Genomic DNA, 18,234 nt, shown 5'->3' with positions numbered 1-18,234 from the left:
TCATGTATCGCAATAAAGATAGTAGCATCTAAAGGAAATAGGGGTACATGGACTGAAAAAATGGGGGGCATAACTGTATTCAGACACAGAACAACTGGTATGGTACATGCTATGTGAAATGTAGCACTGCTTTATATCTTCCTAAGAGGAACAAATATTTCAAATTTTTACTGACTTCCAGTCCATTTACTGACTGTTGGAAATGATAAAAGTTATGCATGAGTTTTGTGCCATTATACAGTTACAGAATTCCTCTGTTACTTCCAATATTCTTCTGCTGGTTTAATAATAATAGTGCGGGTTTCAAATGTGTTTGTATGAAAATTTATAGTTAAAGCGTGTGTTTTAAAATCTTTTTCTCAGACTTTTGTTTTAGTGGTGGTGTTTGTTTAGGTTACACTCCTGTAGTATGTATTGTATTTCAAAATGAAGTTTCCTGGAAGAGTTTGCAATGCTAGCTTACAATATTGTAGTCACCTGAACACAACAAGGCATGACACAGCCACCAATGGCAGACCACGGTGGAATGCTCACAGTTGCTTGCTGGCAGGCTGTAGATCTCCTTGTTCTTTGTATATCTTCCCCTTGTCTACAGCTGGCATGTGGCTGTGAAGATAGAATGGGGGCGTCGGATAGCGCAGGGCTGAATGAAGCAGGCTGAGCCTGCCTGTAGTTTGCCTGTAAATTGCCCTCTTTTGGTTTAGCTAATGGTGCTGTTAAATCATTTAACGAAGCAGGAGGGGTGACAAACGCAGTGGTGCAGATGCCTTTGTGCCAGGTAAGTGTTACTTCAGGTCAGGGCCGGATCAAGGGAAGGGAGGCCCCTGGGCTAAGGGTACTGTGAGGGCCCCTACATGAGGCCCCCCCAGCCATGAGGACCCCCCCTGAGTTTACCTCCTTCTGTTGTTTCACTTCCTGTAGCAATTACATGACGCACAGTAATCTTCTTACTGAGGAGATCTCGTGAGAGTGAGACTATAACTCATAGTCTCACTCTCACGAGATCTCCTCAGTAAGGAGATTACTGCGCGCCACGTAAGTCCTACAGTGACAGCAGGCAACTAACAGCATAACATTTGCTGTTAGCTGCCTGCCATTCTCCTTGAACAGGTGACAGTCGGAGGCGGGGGCAGGGACGCCCCCGGCCCAGTAAATGCCGGCGGGCCCCCCAGCTGCCCGAGGCCCCTGGGCTGTAGCCCCTTTAGCCCTATTGTTAATCCGGCTCTGCTTCAGGTACAGGCTGTGCACCGTCTCCACATGACTAAAGTGCTAAGTGCTTTCTCATTCTGAAGCAGCAGTTTCTCCAATCTAGCACAACATCCAGGTCAACACATCCTTTCCATCCTTGTGACACAATCTCCATGCTCCGCTACAGTGTGATAGGACACAGTGTCTGCAACTAATACACTGGCAGAGTTATTTCCCAACAGACGTAAAACCACAGTTAGCAGGGTCACATCCTACAACTGGCCACTGCGCTACAGGACAGTCCTGGTTCTGCCTGTGATTTCACATCATCTGAGAATCTCTTGTAAAAATGGGGAACATCTATCATATTTAGGAAACCATGTAAAACCCTAACTTGAGTAAGTCATAAAATACTTTCCCATTGTTGAATTACCTCAGGAGAATGCATGGAGTAGTTTACAGGCAGCTTTTCAATTGCCACAGGGAGGCAGTAATGCCCAGTTTGAAGCCGATCATTTAATAAGATTGGCAGCCACTATAAAAGAAGAAGCACAAATGAACACACTGACAAGCATGTACAATGTAGCTAGATCTAGCTGATTTATGCCATTTTCACTCACGGAATATCCTAGGACAGTTTCCACGGAAGTGCCAACTTTCTGTTGACAGCTGATATGGTAAAAAGTGAATAATAGGTGATGTTTTTCTGTAAGTTTAGCAGGTAGTTTGATTTTAACTTCTTCATAGAAATCTGGAGCTCTAAATATAATAAAAACATAAAATGTATACATTGAAATGTAAACAAAGTAATATACAAAGCAATTACAAGATACAAGTTAATGTTCATACACTTTAGAGAAGCAACTCTGGAAACCAGTGCAGATATGTCCCATAAACAGTTCTGACGTGGCATACATTCATAGCTACAACGGAACTCACACCTACTTGTTGTGATATGTGACAGCCGTGTACAGCTCTTCAAGGAACTCTGGACCATTGGACTTCCCAAAAATCACCTATATTTACAAAGGTGAAAACAAAAGATTAGTCACGGCAGCAATCTGCTTTTTACAGTTATCATCAATGTTACAGAAACAGGCAATTAATCGCCATGGAATGTATACGTAAATGTAAACTGGTAGAGAGGAATATTCTAACATTCTACTATAAGCTGGGAAGATGTTATTGAAAAACACAATTACTTCCTACGAACGTTTGAGAGCTACTTACTGCTCCAACCTTTAGACTGTGAGACGGTACGGTGACATTTCAATCTGGTAAAATGATTATGTGTACCTATATAGGGTGTGACTTCCATTTATGTTGACAACATGTGTAAAATCAACTACAACATGAGCCATTAATATGAACTCCTTCAAATGCTGTGATGAGGCTAACTGGATTTTAGTAAGTATTTAATAAAAAGAAATTAGCAATATTTTATAATGTTTTATAAATTGGATATACTTTTACCATCCCCATTCTATTATAACACACACAGGAAAGCCTAGTTTAATAATAGTGTTGATTTCTTGTGTGTGACAAGTGAGTTCATGTCTAAGTGCCTCAGGCACCAGAAGTTACTTTAAAAAGATTGGGCATAACATATTATTATAATGAATATGAAAAATACCAAAGAATACCAGAACTTGATTACCACATTATATGTAAAAGACAAATAAAATCCCTTTATCTTGTTACAACCAGAATAACTTTATAAAGGCGTTGTAGCAGCATGCTTATTTGTGAAATATAATAGTGTCCAGCGGATGCCAGAATTTTCACATACTATGAGTAAATCTAAACTCTGTAAACCAGGCTTGGCCAACCTATGGCTCTCCAGGCGTTGTGACACTACAAGCCCCAGCATGCTTTGCCAGAAGGTAGCCAGCCGGCAAGGCATGCTGGAACGTATAGTTTCACAACAGCTGAAGCGCCACAGGTTGGCCAGGCCTGCTGTAAGCTCTATTAAATTACTGCTTATACTGTTTTGAAGTCGCAACCTTTCACCTTGGACCGCAGTTACACAAGAGACAGCTTGGACACCCTGTCTCAAGAACGAAATTCCATGTAACTATAACCGTGTTTGATCATCTTAATTCCGTTAGCATCCTGTTTTTGTAGTTCTAATCAAGGAAGGCATAGTAAGCAAGTATTAAGATATCACAATTGCTTTGTTACCGGCAAAGAGCTCTTAGCATCTTCCCCGCACATAAACTGTATTTTGATGGTAATGTTTCTTGCAGATGAAAGACGATTTGCAAAGTTCAGTCTCTGTGGATAGACATAGAGAATGTTCCTGAAAGACAAAATGTAAGATATACCTAAGTGATGAAGTTATCCATTGTACAAATGTCTCTCAGTAAACAGAGAACCACAAGACAAAGTGTAAATAAACAACAAAATAATAATTTCTTGCTTTCCCGTGAATGTGAGAACAGAGATGTTTACTTAGCTTTGTTCACTCTGAATCAATTGTTGCTGTTGATATTAATATCGCATGCTACCATATTTTTTTGATAGCTCATTCAACATCCAAATAAAGCAACTTGATTGAGTAAACTGGTCTGCTGATAACAATGTATGCTACAGCAGATAATACTTTTTATACTTGTATACTGTTTAGACGGGCAAAATGTAACACTCTGGGAGAAGCAGGTTACGGCCCTCTAATCCTCAAAAGTGCCTCACATTACCATAATCTCAGTAATATATTTAATCAAAGAAAGAGACATCTCTCTGTAATAACATATCAGCAGGTATTATACATAAATGTTACAAGCTATAACAAACAAATCTGACAACAAAGCAGGAAGGAGCTGGGGTTAGGCAGATAAAGGCTCAGAGGGCCGCCTGATGAACATCACTGGTTTACACAGTAATGATTGTAGTAAAAGTCAAAATGTTCTATAAAAACCATCATTGGTAGGCAGGGGTCACCATGGGCACTCTGACCAGTCTGCTGCTACACACCCTATACGTAGAAAACTGCAATGCACTGTGTGTTTTTAAACCTTTCTATCATAGCCTGCATTAACTTTTTCAGCACGTGCATCAATGAGCCTTGGGTGCCCTAAACCTGTGACAGGGTCAGCCCACCCCATACTGGGAACACACCAAAAGACCAGCCATTTTGGAGATGCTGTGACCCTGTCGTCTAGCCATCACAATCTGATTCTTGTCAAGGTCTCTCAGATCCTTATGTTTGCCCTTGACAGGTGTCATTGTAACAAGATAATCAATACTATTCACTTCACTTGTCGGTGGTTTTAGTGTTGGGGTTGATCAGTGTATATGTGACAGGATGGACCGTCTATGCCACCCTGTCTGTTGTTGCTGGGGACCGGCTGGGCTTACTTTGCCACCGTCCCCTTTCGTTATTCCAAATACGCTCCTCCTGCTGCAGTAGGAAGAGCCTGCTGCTACCACTGGGCTCTTTATGGTGCCCAGAACCACGTTCCTTCTGAGTAACTGTCACAGCTAGAGTATTCCCGTGCTGGTACACTTGGGCTGGTACCCCTGACCGCTTACTATGGAGCAGGGTGCTGACAAGGCCAAAGCTGCTGGGTAGCGGCAGAGTGGTGGTACTGGAGAGCTGGGTCCAACCTCAGAAACAGCCGAAGAACGGATTATATTTAGGGTCTAATCTGCAGGTCACAGTATTACAGTAATTTTGAAGAAGTTGTCAAGCAGGGTCTTGAAGCAAAGAGTGGTGTTTTATTTCGCTTAGGTGCCCTGACAAGGACAGTTCCACTGATTAAAGGTATCAGTGGTCAGGTCAGATGGAACATCAGAATGATACATTTCAGTGTACAGGACAATGCTTTTTATACAGATTTGTACACAGGCTATTTTTAGAATCAGGATGTAACCTGTTTACCAAAACATAGATTTACATTGTATTGCAAAGCTAACAATATTTACACTTATCTGTGATATCTTAATAACCTTGCTGTGATTTCCTGCGTCTTATTTCAGAGGCAGGAGATGTACTAGCAAGTCAAAAGGTCTAATTGACATGAATCCTTTCTTTAGACAGTCGTAGAATACACATCCCCAAAGAAAGGTACAAACCCCAAACAAGTCATTTCCGCACATCACAATACACAAAAGACTTTCTAAATAAAGGCTCATTGTATCAGATACATACATCAGAAATAAGGCATTTCCTTTGGCAAGGTTAAAACGAAAAAAAACCTAATTTTCTCCCCTTGTCTCATAAATAAAGATTTCCTATATCAAAATATACACAATATCAAAAATAAGTGCACTGGCAATCATATAAATAAGCGCCCTGCGCCATTTCCTTTAAACAAATTTATACCATAAGTTATTTATAAGTGATCCAGTCACGGTATATATTGGTCTTTACATCATAACAATTCTACTGCTATATTAAATGTATTCTGCATGGTGTAAAAATGTTGAACCACCATTATATTTACTGGGATTTTATATCTTTGATTCTATAAAAACACAAAGGACTAAATACATACTTGCCTACTTTCAGGCACTGAAGTCCGGTAGATCCTGGACAGGGGGTGTGACTAGAGGACGATAGGGGGAGGAGCGCGGTCAATCACGTCATTTTGTCCCCGCCCCATGACGGAAATGATGGTTTTCCGCTAAGGGGCGGGGCCAAAATGACGTAACTCACCGCAAATCGTGTTATTTTGCCCAGCGAATTGCGGGATGTGGGACACTTGCCTGCTCTCCCGGGAGAACGACCCGGATTTAGGGAGTCTCCTGGACAATCCGGGAGAGTTGACAAGTATGACTAAATATAGCAGTTCCCAGTTGTGTCCAGTTCTCATTCTAGCCACACATCTTCTGACACCCTGCAAGTATACTTTCTTTGACATTATCTAAAACTGTCTAGCAATTATTAATATTATTCAAGTAATGTTACCATTATGCTGATTTCCAAATATAGTAACATGAAAGCTGCTGAATTATACAGCAATTTTCAGCAGAAAATGCCAGTTAAAATATAATAAAATGGATGAATAAAAGCAGCAGTAAGGACCACATGGATGACTGAATTATGGCATTTATGCTGCTGACACGGACATCTTTTGTGTGGGAGTTTGGCTGCTTAGATGCTCATGCACTGATTACAGGGGATTACCAGAGTTCTAGCAAGCCTTGAACTTTGCCTTGCTTGGCAAGAAAGTAAATCTTCACTCCATGTCTAAAAATGCTATCCAGAAAAAAGCTGCACTTTCAACCCTGATAAAGTCTACGAAAATAAAACATGCTGTGCATTCACCATATTACATCACTTTCCTTCTGAATACACCTCTAGGATAGCAGACACATATCACAGTAACATGCATTAGGATATATTGTAGGATGTATAATATTGCATCCAATTTATAAACACCTAGCATTTTTATTTTATGTAGCTACTTTTTTTTATTCTGCAGTTGTTTTTTTATTGCTTGAATTTAAAATATGTTACTTTCACTTGTAGACTATTGTCGATGTTACTGTCGCACACAGAGTTGGATTAACAATAGGGCTAAAGGGGCTACAGCCCAGGGGCCTCGGGCAGCTGGGGGGCCCACCGGCATTTACCAGGTCGGGGGTGTCCCTGCCCCCGGCTGTCACTGTTCAAGGAGAATGGCAGGCAGCTAACAGCAAATGTTATGCTGTTAGCTGCCTGATGTCACTGTAGGAGATACGCAGCGCACAGTAATCTCCTTACCGAGGAGATCTAGTGACAGTGAGACTATGAGTTATAGTCTCACTCTCACAAGATCTCCACAGTAAGGAGATTACTGCGCGCCATGTAATTGCTACAGGGAGTGGAACATCAGAAGGAGGTAAACTCACGGGGGTTCCTCATGGGGGGGGGGGCCCTCACAGTACCCTTAGCCCAGGGGCCTCCCTTCCCTTGATCCGGCCCTGGTCGCACATCGAGACGTTTTTCAAGACAGACTTACATAGAACAGTAGACAAAGTCTATGCTTGGCTTGTCTGTTGTTCTATGTAAAGCTGTCCGAAGAAGGTCCGGATGTGAGACTGAAACCTCGCCTACAATGTAAAGAAACTGGATAGAAAATAAAGAATAATCCATTTGTTTAAAATGGTGACTGCCCTCTCTACATCTTTCCAATCAGAATTCAGACTCCTGATGTACACAAATTAGCAGGATACACAAAGACAGAATGCTATACCTATTTTACCTCATTTCATGTGTCACTCAAAAGTAATTATAAGGCGATTTTCTAGCCTTACCAAACTTCAGGTCGCATAGGTGCCCCGTAAAAACTGTGGGAACAGCTATATATGGTATGTGGATCTTTATATACTAATTGAGCTCATACTAGTAATAACAAGTATGCCATGAAACAGATTAAGACAAGTACAGCACAGAGCTATTGAATGCCTGGTTGGCAGCTCCCATGAGTCCTGATGTTCTGTGTACAGTGCTCTTATTCACCACTACAATTTTTGCTTATTAAAATGCCTTAAACTAGCACTAACAAACTCCTGTATTTGGTACCAAAAACTAAGCATCAAGTGATTGGCTTTTCGGGGCTGAACAATTTTAAAGCATTATACATAGATTTGTGCAATGCACAGCTTCCAATATTTCAGACGGCTGAACATTGGTGATGCATACAATATTTAATGGAAAAGGCACTTTGCTTAAGATCATAGACTTGTATATGCAGATAAGTAGGTTTCTACATACTAACATAAAGCTAGAAAAGCCAAAGAACACCACTGTTTACAAAAAAGCACAAATATAGTGGAAATGTAATTTGTACAAAATGTACATTGAATTACATGTATGTGCAGGCTTGTATGCAGACTATACGAGGCAGGCACGCTGTTTAAGTAGGGGGAAGGGAGGGGGGAGAAGCCCTTCCGGAGAATTCCAAATTCATCATGTCCATTATGGAGAGAGATATTGAATTTAATGAGGGGGTACTGAATTTGTGCATCATGTTAACTCACTATCTCCCACAGTGCTACAGTGTGAAATTGGCAGTGATTTCTCAGTATGCTTTGGAAAAATTCTGCAGTGACTTATGAGGATAAATAGATCTGCATATGAGAGTGGAGGACAGTGTCTTGATTGTTCGAGTCAGAGGTAAAGCATTTCTGCACAGTAAACTGTAGAAGGAAGTAGAGATGTGAGAACCAGCAGATTATGTCCGGGTATCAGATTCACCTCAATTTCTGCTTTACTCATGATATGTCATTGATATTCAATGGTTCACAACTGACCAGATACCAAGCCTACACATACAAATGTAAAGCTCAGAAACAATTACCATTTTCTATTATTTAAATAACATATTCAGAATATTGGTACACAGTCAAAAACAAATATCTAGAAGTGTTATAGAGTCACCCCTCCCCTTTAGAAAGTACCCAGATTTCATCAAATTCTATAAGAATTTTGTTTCCTTGGGTGGTAACAAACACTTAAGATAACTAATAAAATATAACATTAAAATAATTATATTCTCCTACACAGTAGCATCAGATGCAACATGACATTTTCAGTCTTATTAAACTGTCAGAGTGACAGAGGATTTTCAGCTTCAGAAAGGACAGCTGTCCTCAGTTAGCAAATAGTTAATCTGTGGAATTTAGAGACTCACACTGATTCTGCCTGTCTTGCTGTCCCTGGCTCATACAGTAAGATCTCCTGCCTCAGAAGTAGAAGGTCCACACCAATAACACGTTTTCTTTTTGTGATCAACAATTGATCAAAGTCACAATGAGACGCACTTGCTCACTTTCCGTGCTTTATTCATTGTGCTTTCTAGGTCCATCAGTCCAAGGCTCTCGTGTATCACAGAATAAAGGCTTGCAGGCATACCCTAGAGAAGAAGTCAATCTACTCTCACAGAGTCTTCTCCAGATTGGGACAGGATTAAAAAGAGAAGCTAGCCATACAAAACAACAAATCAACAGCATTTTCCAGCAACTGGATCATTTTAACACATCTCTGGCAATACTGTCTGGGCAAATAAGCCAAGCTGGTAAACTTGGAGAAGAACTTGACACACACACGAGAAGCTTTGAAGATAATGATAAGATGTATGAGGCTCTTGCAGAGATTTATGAAGAACTTTTTAAGCTGCAGGCAGAAGGAGCATCCCTGGATAACAAGATCAAACCCTTGGAAAGAAGAATCCAGACAGCTTTGGACACAAGAGATGAGGTGAGATAGAGTCTCAACATATCTGATATTCTGGTAGCAATCTAATCACCACTTTCACCAAAAGACCCTTTTATATCACAAGGTAACATTCCTCCTATATTGATACACTGTGGCTTGATTCATTGGGACGTTTTTAATATTTACAATAACCTTTGATAACAATATGTGTTGTCCTCTCGGTTATTTGCAAAATTTATTTAATTCCACATTGTTCTATAATATACCTTGCATCACTTAAAAAGGATGCACCAGAAAATTTAATTGAAATGTATATATTTTTTTTCTTTATATAAATACTGTATTAAATTGTTGTAGTCTGCAGACACTGTAGACGGTAGATAAATACTTATATGTGCAGCTAGTTGCCATTTAGATGTTTAGATGTATAGCCAATGATAAAAAATACTGCCACCTATGTGTATCACTAGGGTACTACACATCATATTTGTCTTTTGTTGTATTTTTTTTAAAGTGATAGTCATAGGCAAGAAACTAAATGATAAGCTACATATAAATGGGTTACATTTTCCATCAACTCCTGAGATTCATAGAGTGATTGTATTTCTTTTTAGTAACATACGTTTATCATTTCAAATGTCACTTTTATAATTAGTCTTTCATTTCACAGTCATCTATTGAAAGGCAAAACATAAAAATTGATGCTCTTCAAGAAATAGTGGACAGTCATGAAGACCAGATCAATGCTCAAGAAGAAAAAATTAAAAGATTACTGAGGAAGGTAATTAAATAATGTTGAAATGTACCAATGAATAATGTGTTTGCAATCTATCATGAAAGGGGAGCTATTCTAACATATGACTTTAAATGTCTGGTAAGGTGTTAGGGTCTCATGTAGACCTGGCCTACGCATTTCCATATTGCACATGTATACCACAATTATGTCAGCATACAGTTTTGGTCACATGATAGACGTACGATACCTTAAGCCTGGAGAGGTGAAAGGGCGGGCAAGCACAGGACAAAATCAGTAAGGACGCTTTCACATAATTGCTACTGAGGTAGACCTGTAAACAGACGCATATACCTTTGTCAAGAGGCTTTTCACTTTTGGGTGTTGGAAGGCTGGTGCAACGAAACGCATGATGATGACAATAATCGGTAGCACTAGCTAACCTCTTTGGACTTTTTCATTTAATAAAAGACCCCCCACCCTCCTCCTTCAATAGTACGTAATACATTAGTGAGGCTACTATATTATATGAAGTCGTAATTATCTATTCAAATTGATATTTAAATTTGGACTAAGGCAGGAACGTCCATTCCCATTTGATTTTTAAAGGGAAAACAACACGTTTGTATTTTATTTAATTTGTATTTGGTATTTAATAATATTTTATAAGGTAAATGCAACTTTTGCATTTATTAATAATACTGTCAATACATTATTCTCTCTTGTGTATGTGACAATTAATTTTGCTCAGATAGGGTAATATGAATTTAGCATTTACTACTAACACTGCCAAGCCACATCTCTACGCTATATGCTATTCCTATGGGTAAACTGGCACGTATGCTAGAGCTGCAGAGCTGAGCATATGCACATAAATGCGATTCTCCATGTTTGTGTCCATTGATGGAGCTTCCAGCATTGCAGAGGGGTGCAGCAACAATGGGGCTTGAAGGTGAGGAGTGGCCCGTAATTGCTGCACACCCGTCAATGGCTGTAGTTCCACCACTACCTGAACTAAGTAGTCATCTAAGAGCCTGTGCAGAGAAGCCCAAGCAGAGCTTCAACGTGCATGTGCAAGCCCCAGCGCCTGGTCAGAAAATCAGCATGGGGGCCACGGGATGACGCATAGCATCGCCGAACACCCGGAAAATGCCCAATGATGTTGTGCTACTTTTCCTGCTTACGTTCAAGGAGCAAATGTGTCCAACTCTACATGAGCCCCTTATTGTTCAATTGGTACATAGTCAATGCTAAACAAAGTAAAGTTTTCATATACATTTTTAAATCAACAAAATATCCTTTTACTAGAGTGTAACAATTACTTTCCTCTGTGTTTTGCTATCTTTTCCATACCTAAATGCCAGTGTGTCAAAATAAACACAGAACGACATAGCTATAGTTTCAGAATGATGACACATCGTGACAAAGAAATATACTGGTGTATCTATAAGCGGAGTGTTTTAGGTTACTGGCTGGAAAAGCATGCTTGGATTTTTTGTTAAGGTGCTCATATAAATTGTGATTTGGAAAATAGAAATGACAGCTATACATGCTGACTGCACATGCTGTATATACTCACTACCTTTTAAATTATAATACAGGCCAACTCAAGAAATATGAAGGACAAAAAGAGACACATTCTAGGTGCTCGGGAGAAAAGTAAGGCTTGAATGGAATCAGGTGGATATACCTGCCACAGTAAGTAGTCCTTAATATATACCCTTGAGTAGTGGAGTTATTTGGTTTAAGCAGTGTTATATACATTGAATTAAATTTATTGGCAATAGCTAGTTCTCATATCTGGAAGCTATCTCCTATGTCAATGGCATTTAGTGTGTGTGACAGGGACTAAGGGTAATCAGGTATAAACTGGGGATAATCGGAGATGCCAAGTCCCTCTTTAGATGTTTCTGGGGAACTTGTGCTGCATTGGCTATAAGTGGCAACCCAATGCCTTTAAATGGTAACAATTAATACAACTGATGGATTTGCTTATTGTGATTTTTTTCCACTTCCACATTCCAATACAACATTCATATACAGCTTTCAAGAAAGGAAGTTTGTAGACTTGTGAAATCCAGCAGAGATTATTGGCCTATTTGCTATTTCTTTCTAGCACATAGCTATCAAGTGATGTACCACTTACATGAATTACATTTCTGGATGTTTGTAGACATAATCTGATATCTGTTTTTGTTTTCTTTCATCAGCATAAACCTGAAGAAAGTACATCCTTTCAGTGACATGAAAAGAATCACTATTTTTCTTAATTTAAGTGGACAGACTGTTAGTAAATCCTGAAGACGTGAGGTGCAATTTATTTCCCTCTGACTTACTGCATTGAAGATACACAACTGTCCAGCAATAGTTCAATACATGAAACATCAGTGTCCTCTTTTCTCTGCATGTTTTAGTTAAACATCTGGCCATCATTCTATGGTGCTTCTCCTCTAATTCAAGTTAAGTAGGCTCAGTGTAAGCAGGTATACGGGAGAAAAACCATGTCGGTGGATATATGTAACCTCAGGGACACAGGATTAATAGGAGCACTATGCAGAATACATGTACCCTCAATTTGTTGTAAAAATCCCCATTGAAGTTACCAATTATAGGCATATGACAGCTCACAAGACAGGGAATTGACAATAGTGGATGCTGATGCTTGCTGAAGCTGGCTTTACAATGATTTTTTTAAAAACAACAACCTTATTAAAGTACTACAAATGTAACAAGCCAGAATAGTGGTACACACAATAGTATGTCATTTAAGATGACCACACGCACAATGCTATAATTAGATTATCAGTGCCAGTACAAAGAAGAACAGTTTGTATTGTTGAACTTTAATTGCAGGCTTACAATACACACACTTTATTCAGCATCAATCTGATCCATTTGGAATGAAAAATTTATCCCAAAAATAATTGGATTATCAGTCAATTTGGGCCAATCCGCATTTCATTGGCTTCAAGCACAATTGTCACCCACACACTTGTTGACAATTTGATAAAAATAATTGGATTGAATGTTTTGGAATATAATGTATGTGACTTGTTTTACAGAGCTTCCCAGATATATAATCATTATAAACCTATTACAGTTTATAGCAGAATTTCCTCAATGTTGATAAGGTTGAACAAAGTGGATTTCCCATTCAGTAACACTGATTAATCCAACAATTGTACTGTGAAATCCTTCACTGGGGAACTCAAGACATAAAAATAGATAGATAGTAGATGTAAGATATTAGAAGGCCATAAAATATGTATATTTAATGTTCACATTTTTAAGAATGAAGTGTAAAATGCATTTATTTCTGATAGGAATATTTGTATTTGAGTCACACGTATAGCCCTTTTAAGCACCAAGCAAATAGTGTGTGTGGATTAGGAGTAATACACTTGCTGCCAAGTAGGGCGAAGTTCACAACGCTGAGTGCACGTTTTATCTTGCTCTTCAATACATTTAGTTCTCATTCAACAGATCACTATCATGCAGACAAAGCAGAGCTCCAAGTAACAATAAACAATTATGAAGAGAAATACTTTTGGTCTACAGTGAATAATTCTCTTCAGTCCGGAAATGGTCTGAAAAATACATTCTATCTACGCCTCTGCTCCTAACAAGTGATATATTCCACAGAGAGAATTTCTAGGACTATAAGTATAATATATATGGTAATAGAATGCTAGAATAAATGTTCACATTTTGTACTGCCCTTGTATGGTTCCCCCCCCCACACACCATCAGGCTAACACCAGCAGTATTGTACAAAGTCTTGTGGTACGATCCTAATCTGCTGACATCAGACCAATGACCTGTTGATGGAGGTAGGTGCAGCAACTTTTGTCCCCATGCAGCACCCACCCCACTCCTCCATAGTTGGGTAATCTTAGAAGCCCTTTTTTAGAGAGCGTATCTAAGCAAAAATATTAGGACACTATGGGCTAGATTTACTAAGCTGCGGGTTTGAAAAAGTGGGGATGTTGTCTATAGCAACCAATCAGATTCTAGCTGTCATTTTGTAGAAAGCACTAAATAAATGAAAGCTAGAATCTGATTGGTTGTTATAGGCAACATCCCCACTTTTTCAAACCCGCAGCTTAGTAAATCTAGCCCTATGGGTCTTTTTCTTTCAACTACGTTAAAAAATTTACACAAAGGACATATACGTTAAATTTCCAGGTAGATGGTAAATTATACTATATATCCTGCACAACTCTACAACTTTCCTACTGATTATCTGACATAACAAAACAGTGCAGACTATAGTCATCTAATCCTGAAACTCCAGCTTCAAGGAACCAATCAACTTCCTCTGTAGTAATGTATAAGGTGACCTGGCTGAAGTTTCCCTAAAGGTGTGCTGTGCAATGTAGCATGACAAATATGATAACCAGTTGTGTAACTTGCCAGATGCTCAGGAATGACTCCCAGTGGTGGGAGATGAGAGCTCAGCAGTAATGGTACCTCAAAGAGTGAAATATCACAGCCACATTATAATGGTAAACTTACTATACAGACATTCTCCACCAAACCACAAACCTATATCTATATTACATATGTCACATTTGCTATTTTAATATTTAATTTTGGATGCTGAAATTTTCATTTCAACACTTTGGCTATGGCTTACAGGGACAATGTTTGGCTATGTTTTTTGGATTTGTGTAATGCTTGAGCACATATAAGATATCACAGGGTAATGCAAAAGGCATTTTTACTCTATTGTGATATCACACAACTCATTCTGCACCCCTACTAGAGTCTTAGGGCCAGATTTACTAAGCTGCGGGTTTGAAAAAGTGGGGATGTTGCCTATAGCAACCAATCAGATTCTAGCTTTCATTTATTTAGTACCATCTACAAAATGACAGCTAGAATTTGCACATTCTTAGCATATGCCTTGGGCACAATATAGAGGTAATATGCAATACTTCATACTTTGATTGTGACTATCACAATAAAGACAACACTGATTTCTCTTTACATAAGCCATAAAGTGTTATGACTTAAGGGGAAGAGAGTCAAATGATCAGTTCTTAGGAAATTATCAGGAAAAGTTACATTTCATGAGGGTGAAACATTTAAATTTTAAATAAAAATGTTCAAAACACTGCTGTGTTTCTTTTCATAAAACTAGCAGTGAAAACATTGTGTGTTGTATTTTAATTGCTTAAGCCATCATTTTTAAGACACCCTCATCTCACAACTGAGATCATGCCTGTGTTCCTTGTATCTGAGTTTTTTGGGTGACCTGTGTATGGTGTTAATTGAGTGGAGTGCTGTCACTCTACTACTGAGTGTGGCTCATTTTTTGGGTACATATGGACACACAGATTTATCAGATAAGCCATATAGTTGTTTCCTGCCTTGGTGATATTTTTTTCACTTGGGCATACAGTTAATTTTTCAGTCAAACATTCATAATATGTTCTCCTTTCATCTTCACGGCTCCTCGGGACAAGCAGAGCATTTCTCTAAGGCTAAGTGAACATATTCAGCTTTACCCAACACTAGTATATTAGTACAACCACATTTTTAATTAAAGCACTATGCAAAACTTATTTGCTACAAGCAAACTTTGGTGGCTCATGGGTCTGGCTCTTACCTGTAGATGGTATGGGGAACATAAACTTCTTTAACAGGAAATTCAAGGACCTCCTTAATTGGACGGGTTCGACCTTCAGGAAAAGGCTTTACTGAAAGCAACTCAGGAGTAAGACACCCGCTTAGCCCATCACATGCCGGGGAGATTTCAAGTTTCAGCAAACCTTATGTTCAAGAAGAGAGTAGATCAGTGCCAACGTTTGCAAGCAAGAAAGCACATACTTTAACTTATGTGGAAGTATAACAAATGCCATTTACAAATATTTTATTTTGCAGCCTAATAAAGATAAATGGTTTGTTTAAGATTTTTCCTCCATAGAGTTTTGAATGGAACAGAAAAAAGGCCAGCAAAAATGTCGAAGTCCTAGGGACCATTGTTGCGTGTGCTCCTTTTAGAAGAAAAACTGTGATAAAACAGATACAACACTTGTATAAATGTGACCTTGATGCTATGTACATCTACGTGAATTTCATGGCAATTTTTTTTAATTGTAATTTGTTATTTTGTCTACCTTATACAACCCTGATATATGTATGTTCTGCTTTGGCTCACTGTCTGGTTCCGTGAAGCACTGTGATGCCTTTAAAATAAATTATATTATTATTATTATTATTATTATTATTATTAATAATAATAATAATAATAATAATAATAATTATTATAATAAAAATAACTTGGTTGAAGGTTTTCTGAAAGTTTTTTTAATGTGTCTTCCCAACATTTAGTAAACTGACTAACATTCACTAAAAAACATATAATAGTGATCAGTAATAATATGAAATACTGACACTGCTGGACAGCACAACTATAGTGCTTGCACCTGATTTGTGCCTGATTAGGTTTGTGAACCTCTCATTTTTTCTTGAACCCCTTGTTTTATAGATATGAGCTCCCCAAACTCCTTAAGGACCCCTACAGATAATGCAGTAAGAATTTCTGTATGATAATGATGTCGATTGTGGGACCAATTTGATTTATTTCCCTATGAAAGGGTAATAAAAACCTTACCAGTTGGAAGATCTTGCAGCACAGTTTGAAAAACTGTCCTTTTGGTGGCCATTTAAGACATTTTCAATTGCATAAGTAAATTATTGGTAAAAAATAAAATGGCAAATAAGCTATATTGTTATTTCATTTAGAGATATAGGTACAGTTGGTAGCTTCAACCCAGAAACCAAACACACATTTTATAGAAACCAGACAGGACATCAAAGTGCAGTTTATTGTACAATACTTGAAACCGCCATCAATCAGATGCAGTATAAACCGCAGTATTTATTAATTTGCAGTGTGTATAAAATTGCATCTGTTGTGTGACGGATTTAAAAGATGCAAACTGCATGCGGCTTATCGCAATACCTGTGTGATTTGTCAGCTAATGTAAATACATATGAATTAAAGCAAACCCGGTAAAGAATTAGGTTTGAAGACAGCATATTAACTTCTTTTTAAATTCTTGTTGCTAGTCTTTGTAAAGCCCATTTAAAATAAATTATGTCATAACAGTAGGTGGAGCAAGCAGACACATTAATACTATTCAGCAAAGGTGATTTAACAAACAACTCCCTAACAAACAACAAAACAATCTCATGCTTCCACTGATTTTACAGCATCTCAATGGAACACATCATAATCATTCCCTGAGTTCACATATTACTCACTAACAGGGCAGAGCTATGGAAAATACTGGACGCTTTTTTAATGAGATCATAATCACCAGGCTCACCGTCAACTCTGGTATACAGCTGTACAGCACTGCTGCCCTCACCTGGTATACATTTTGTCCGTCTTTGCAAGGATCTCTTATAATCTGCTAAGTGCTTGAATAAGTCTTCATCACTTAGTTTGTCCCCTTCCTGAGGAAAACAAGCAGACGTTACATGCTGACAAACAGACCTACACTGACAGTTATATGTATCCTTTACTTTTATATCTCTAAATACTAAATATATCCAGAAATTATAGTTTTGAGCATTGTATGAACTTTTAATTGTAAGGGAGTGAAAATGGTCTGCTAGAATAACTTGTATTTGTAACATTTTATGCTTTATATATGCTTTATATATATTTTGGTTGCAGTAACGCAGAACAAATTCAAATGTTATCATAAAGCTATATATAAAAGTATAGGGAGGAGGGTGTTTCTAATAGGTCTGGTAGCATACCCTGAACCCCAGGGGGTAAATTTATTAAGCTGGGGGGTTTGAAAAAGTGGAGATGTTGCCTATAGCAACCAGATTCTAGTTATCATTTATTTAGTACATTCTACAAAATGACAGCTAGAATCTGAATGGTTGCTATAGACAACATCTCCACTTTTTCAAACTCGCAGCTTGATAAATTTACCCCCTGGTGGTTATACCATAGCAACACTTCCAGATACACTTCTCACCATCATACAAGTTTAATTACTAGCAGATGTATTGTGCAGCAACTAGTCAGATATTAGGTTTGCAAGTTACTCATGCAAGCTAATACAGTATCTAATAGTCCTTTCCTTCAGGAGTTGACATGGGAGCCCTGATCAGTACTTTAGTTCAGAATAAAGTGCTATATAGG

General features: G+C 38.4%; 2 protein-coding genes across 7 annotated transcripts in view; one reads left to right on the top strand and one right to left on the bottom strand.

Moving 5' to 3' along the window:
- DOCK8 (dedicator of cytokinesis 8) overlaps positions 1–18,234 on the bottom strand; it is a 149,805-nt gene that overhangs the window by 70,383 nt on the left and 61,188 nt on the right. For all 6 annotated transcript variants that reach the window (XM_075208617.1, XM_075208596.1, XM_075208606.1 and 3 more), the window contains 6 exons: positions 17,444–17,531; positions 15,676–15,838; positions 3,370–3,487; positions 2,134–2,204; positions 1,809–1,947; positions 1,622–1,723 (listed from right to left, as the gene is read on the bottom strand). In XM_075208617.1, the coding sequence (XP_075064718.1) occupies positions 1,622–1,723; positions 1,809–1,947; positions 2,134–2,204; positions 3,370–3,487; positions 15,676–15,838; positions 17,444–17,531 (681 nt within the window). The remainder of the gene's footprint in view (positions 1–1,621; positions 1,724–1,808; positions 1,948–2,133; positions 2,205–3,369; positions 3,488–15,675; positions 15,839–17,443; positions 17,532–18,234) is intronic.
- LOC142107683 (angiopoietin-related protein 3-like) lies at positions 8,693–13,649 on the top strand. The gene is made up of 4 exons (XM_075191258.1): positions 8,693–9,373; positions 10,002–10,112; positions 11,666–11,762; positions 12,275–13,649. Exons 1-3 carry the CDS (start codon positions 8,927–8,929, stop codon positions 11,732–11,734), a joined length of 627 nt encoding a protein of 208 aa, XP_075047359.1. The 5' UTR covers positions 8,693–8,926; the 3' UTR covers positions 11,735–11,762; positions 12,275–13,649.

The sequence above is a fragment of the Mixophyes fleayi genome, chromosome 1, assembly GCF_038048845.1.
Source record: "Mixophyes fleayi isolate aMixFle1 chromosome 1, aMixFle1.hap1, whole genome shotgun sequence".
NCBI classification, from domain to species: Eukaryota; Metazoa; Chordata; class Amphibia; order Anura; family Limnodynastidae; genus Mixophyes; species Mixophyes fleayi.
Note: the sequence above shows the minus strand (reverse complement) of the source record. Positions and strands in the feature narration are given on the sequence as shown.

Bases quoted from the DNA above. Each gene is read 5' to 3' on its own strand.
- LOC142107683 (XM_075191258.1), top strand. From the start codon at position 8,927: ATGAGACGCACTTGCTCACTTTCCGTGCTTTATTCATTGTGCTTTCTA. The intron at 9,374-10,001 runs GTGAGATAGAGT...TTCATTTCACAG, and splicing joins CTTTGGACACAAGAGATGAG to TCATCTATTGAAAGGCAAAA. The intron at 10,113-11,665 runs GTAATTAAATAA...ATTATAATACAG, and splicing joins TTAAAAGATTACTGAGGAAG to GCCAACTCAAGAAATATGAA.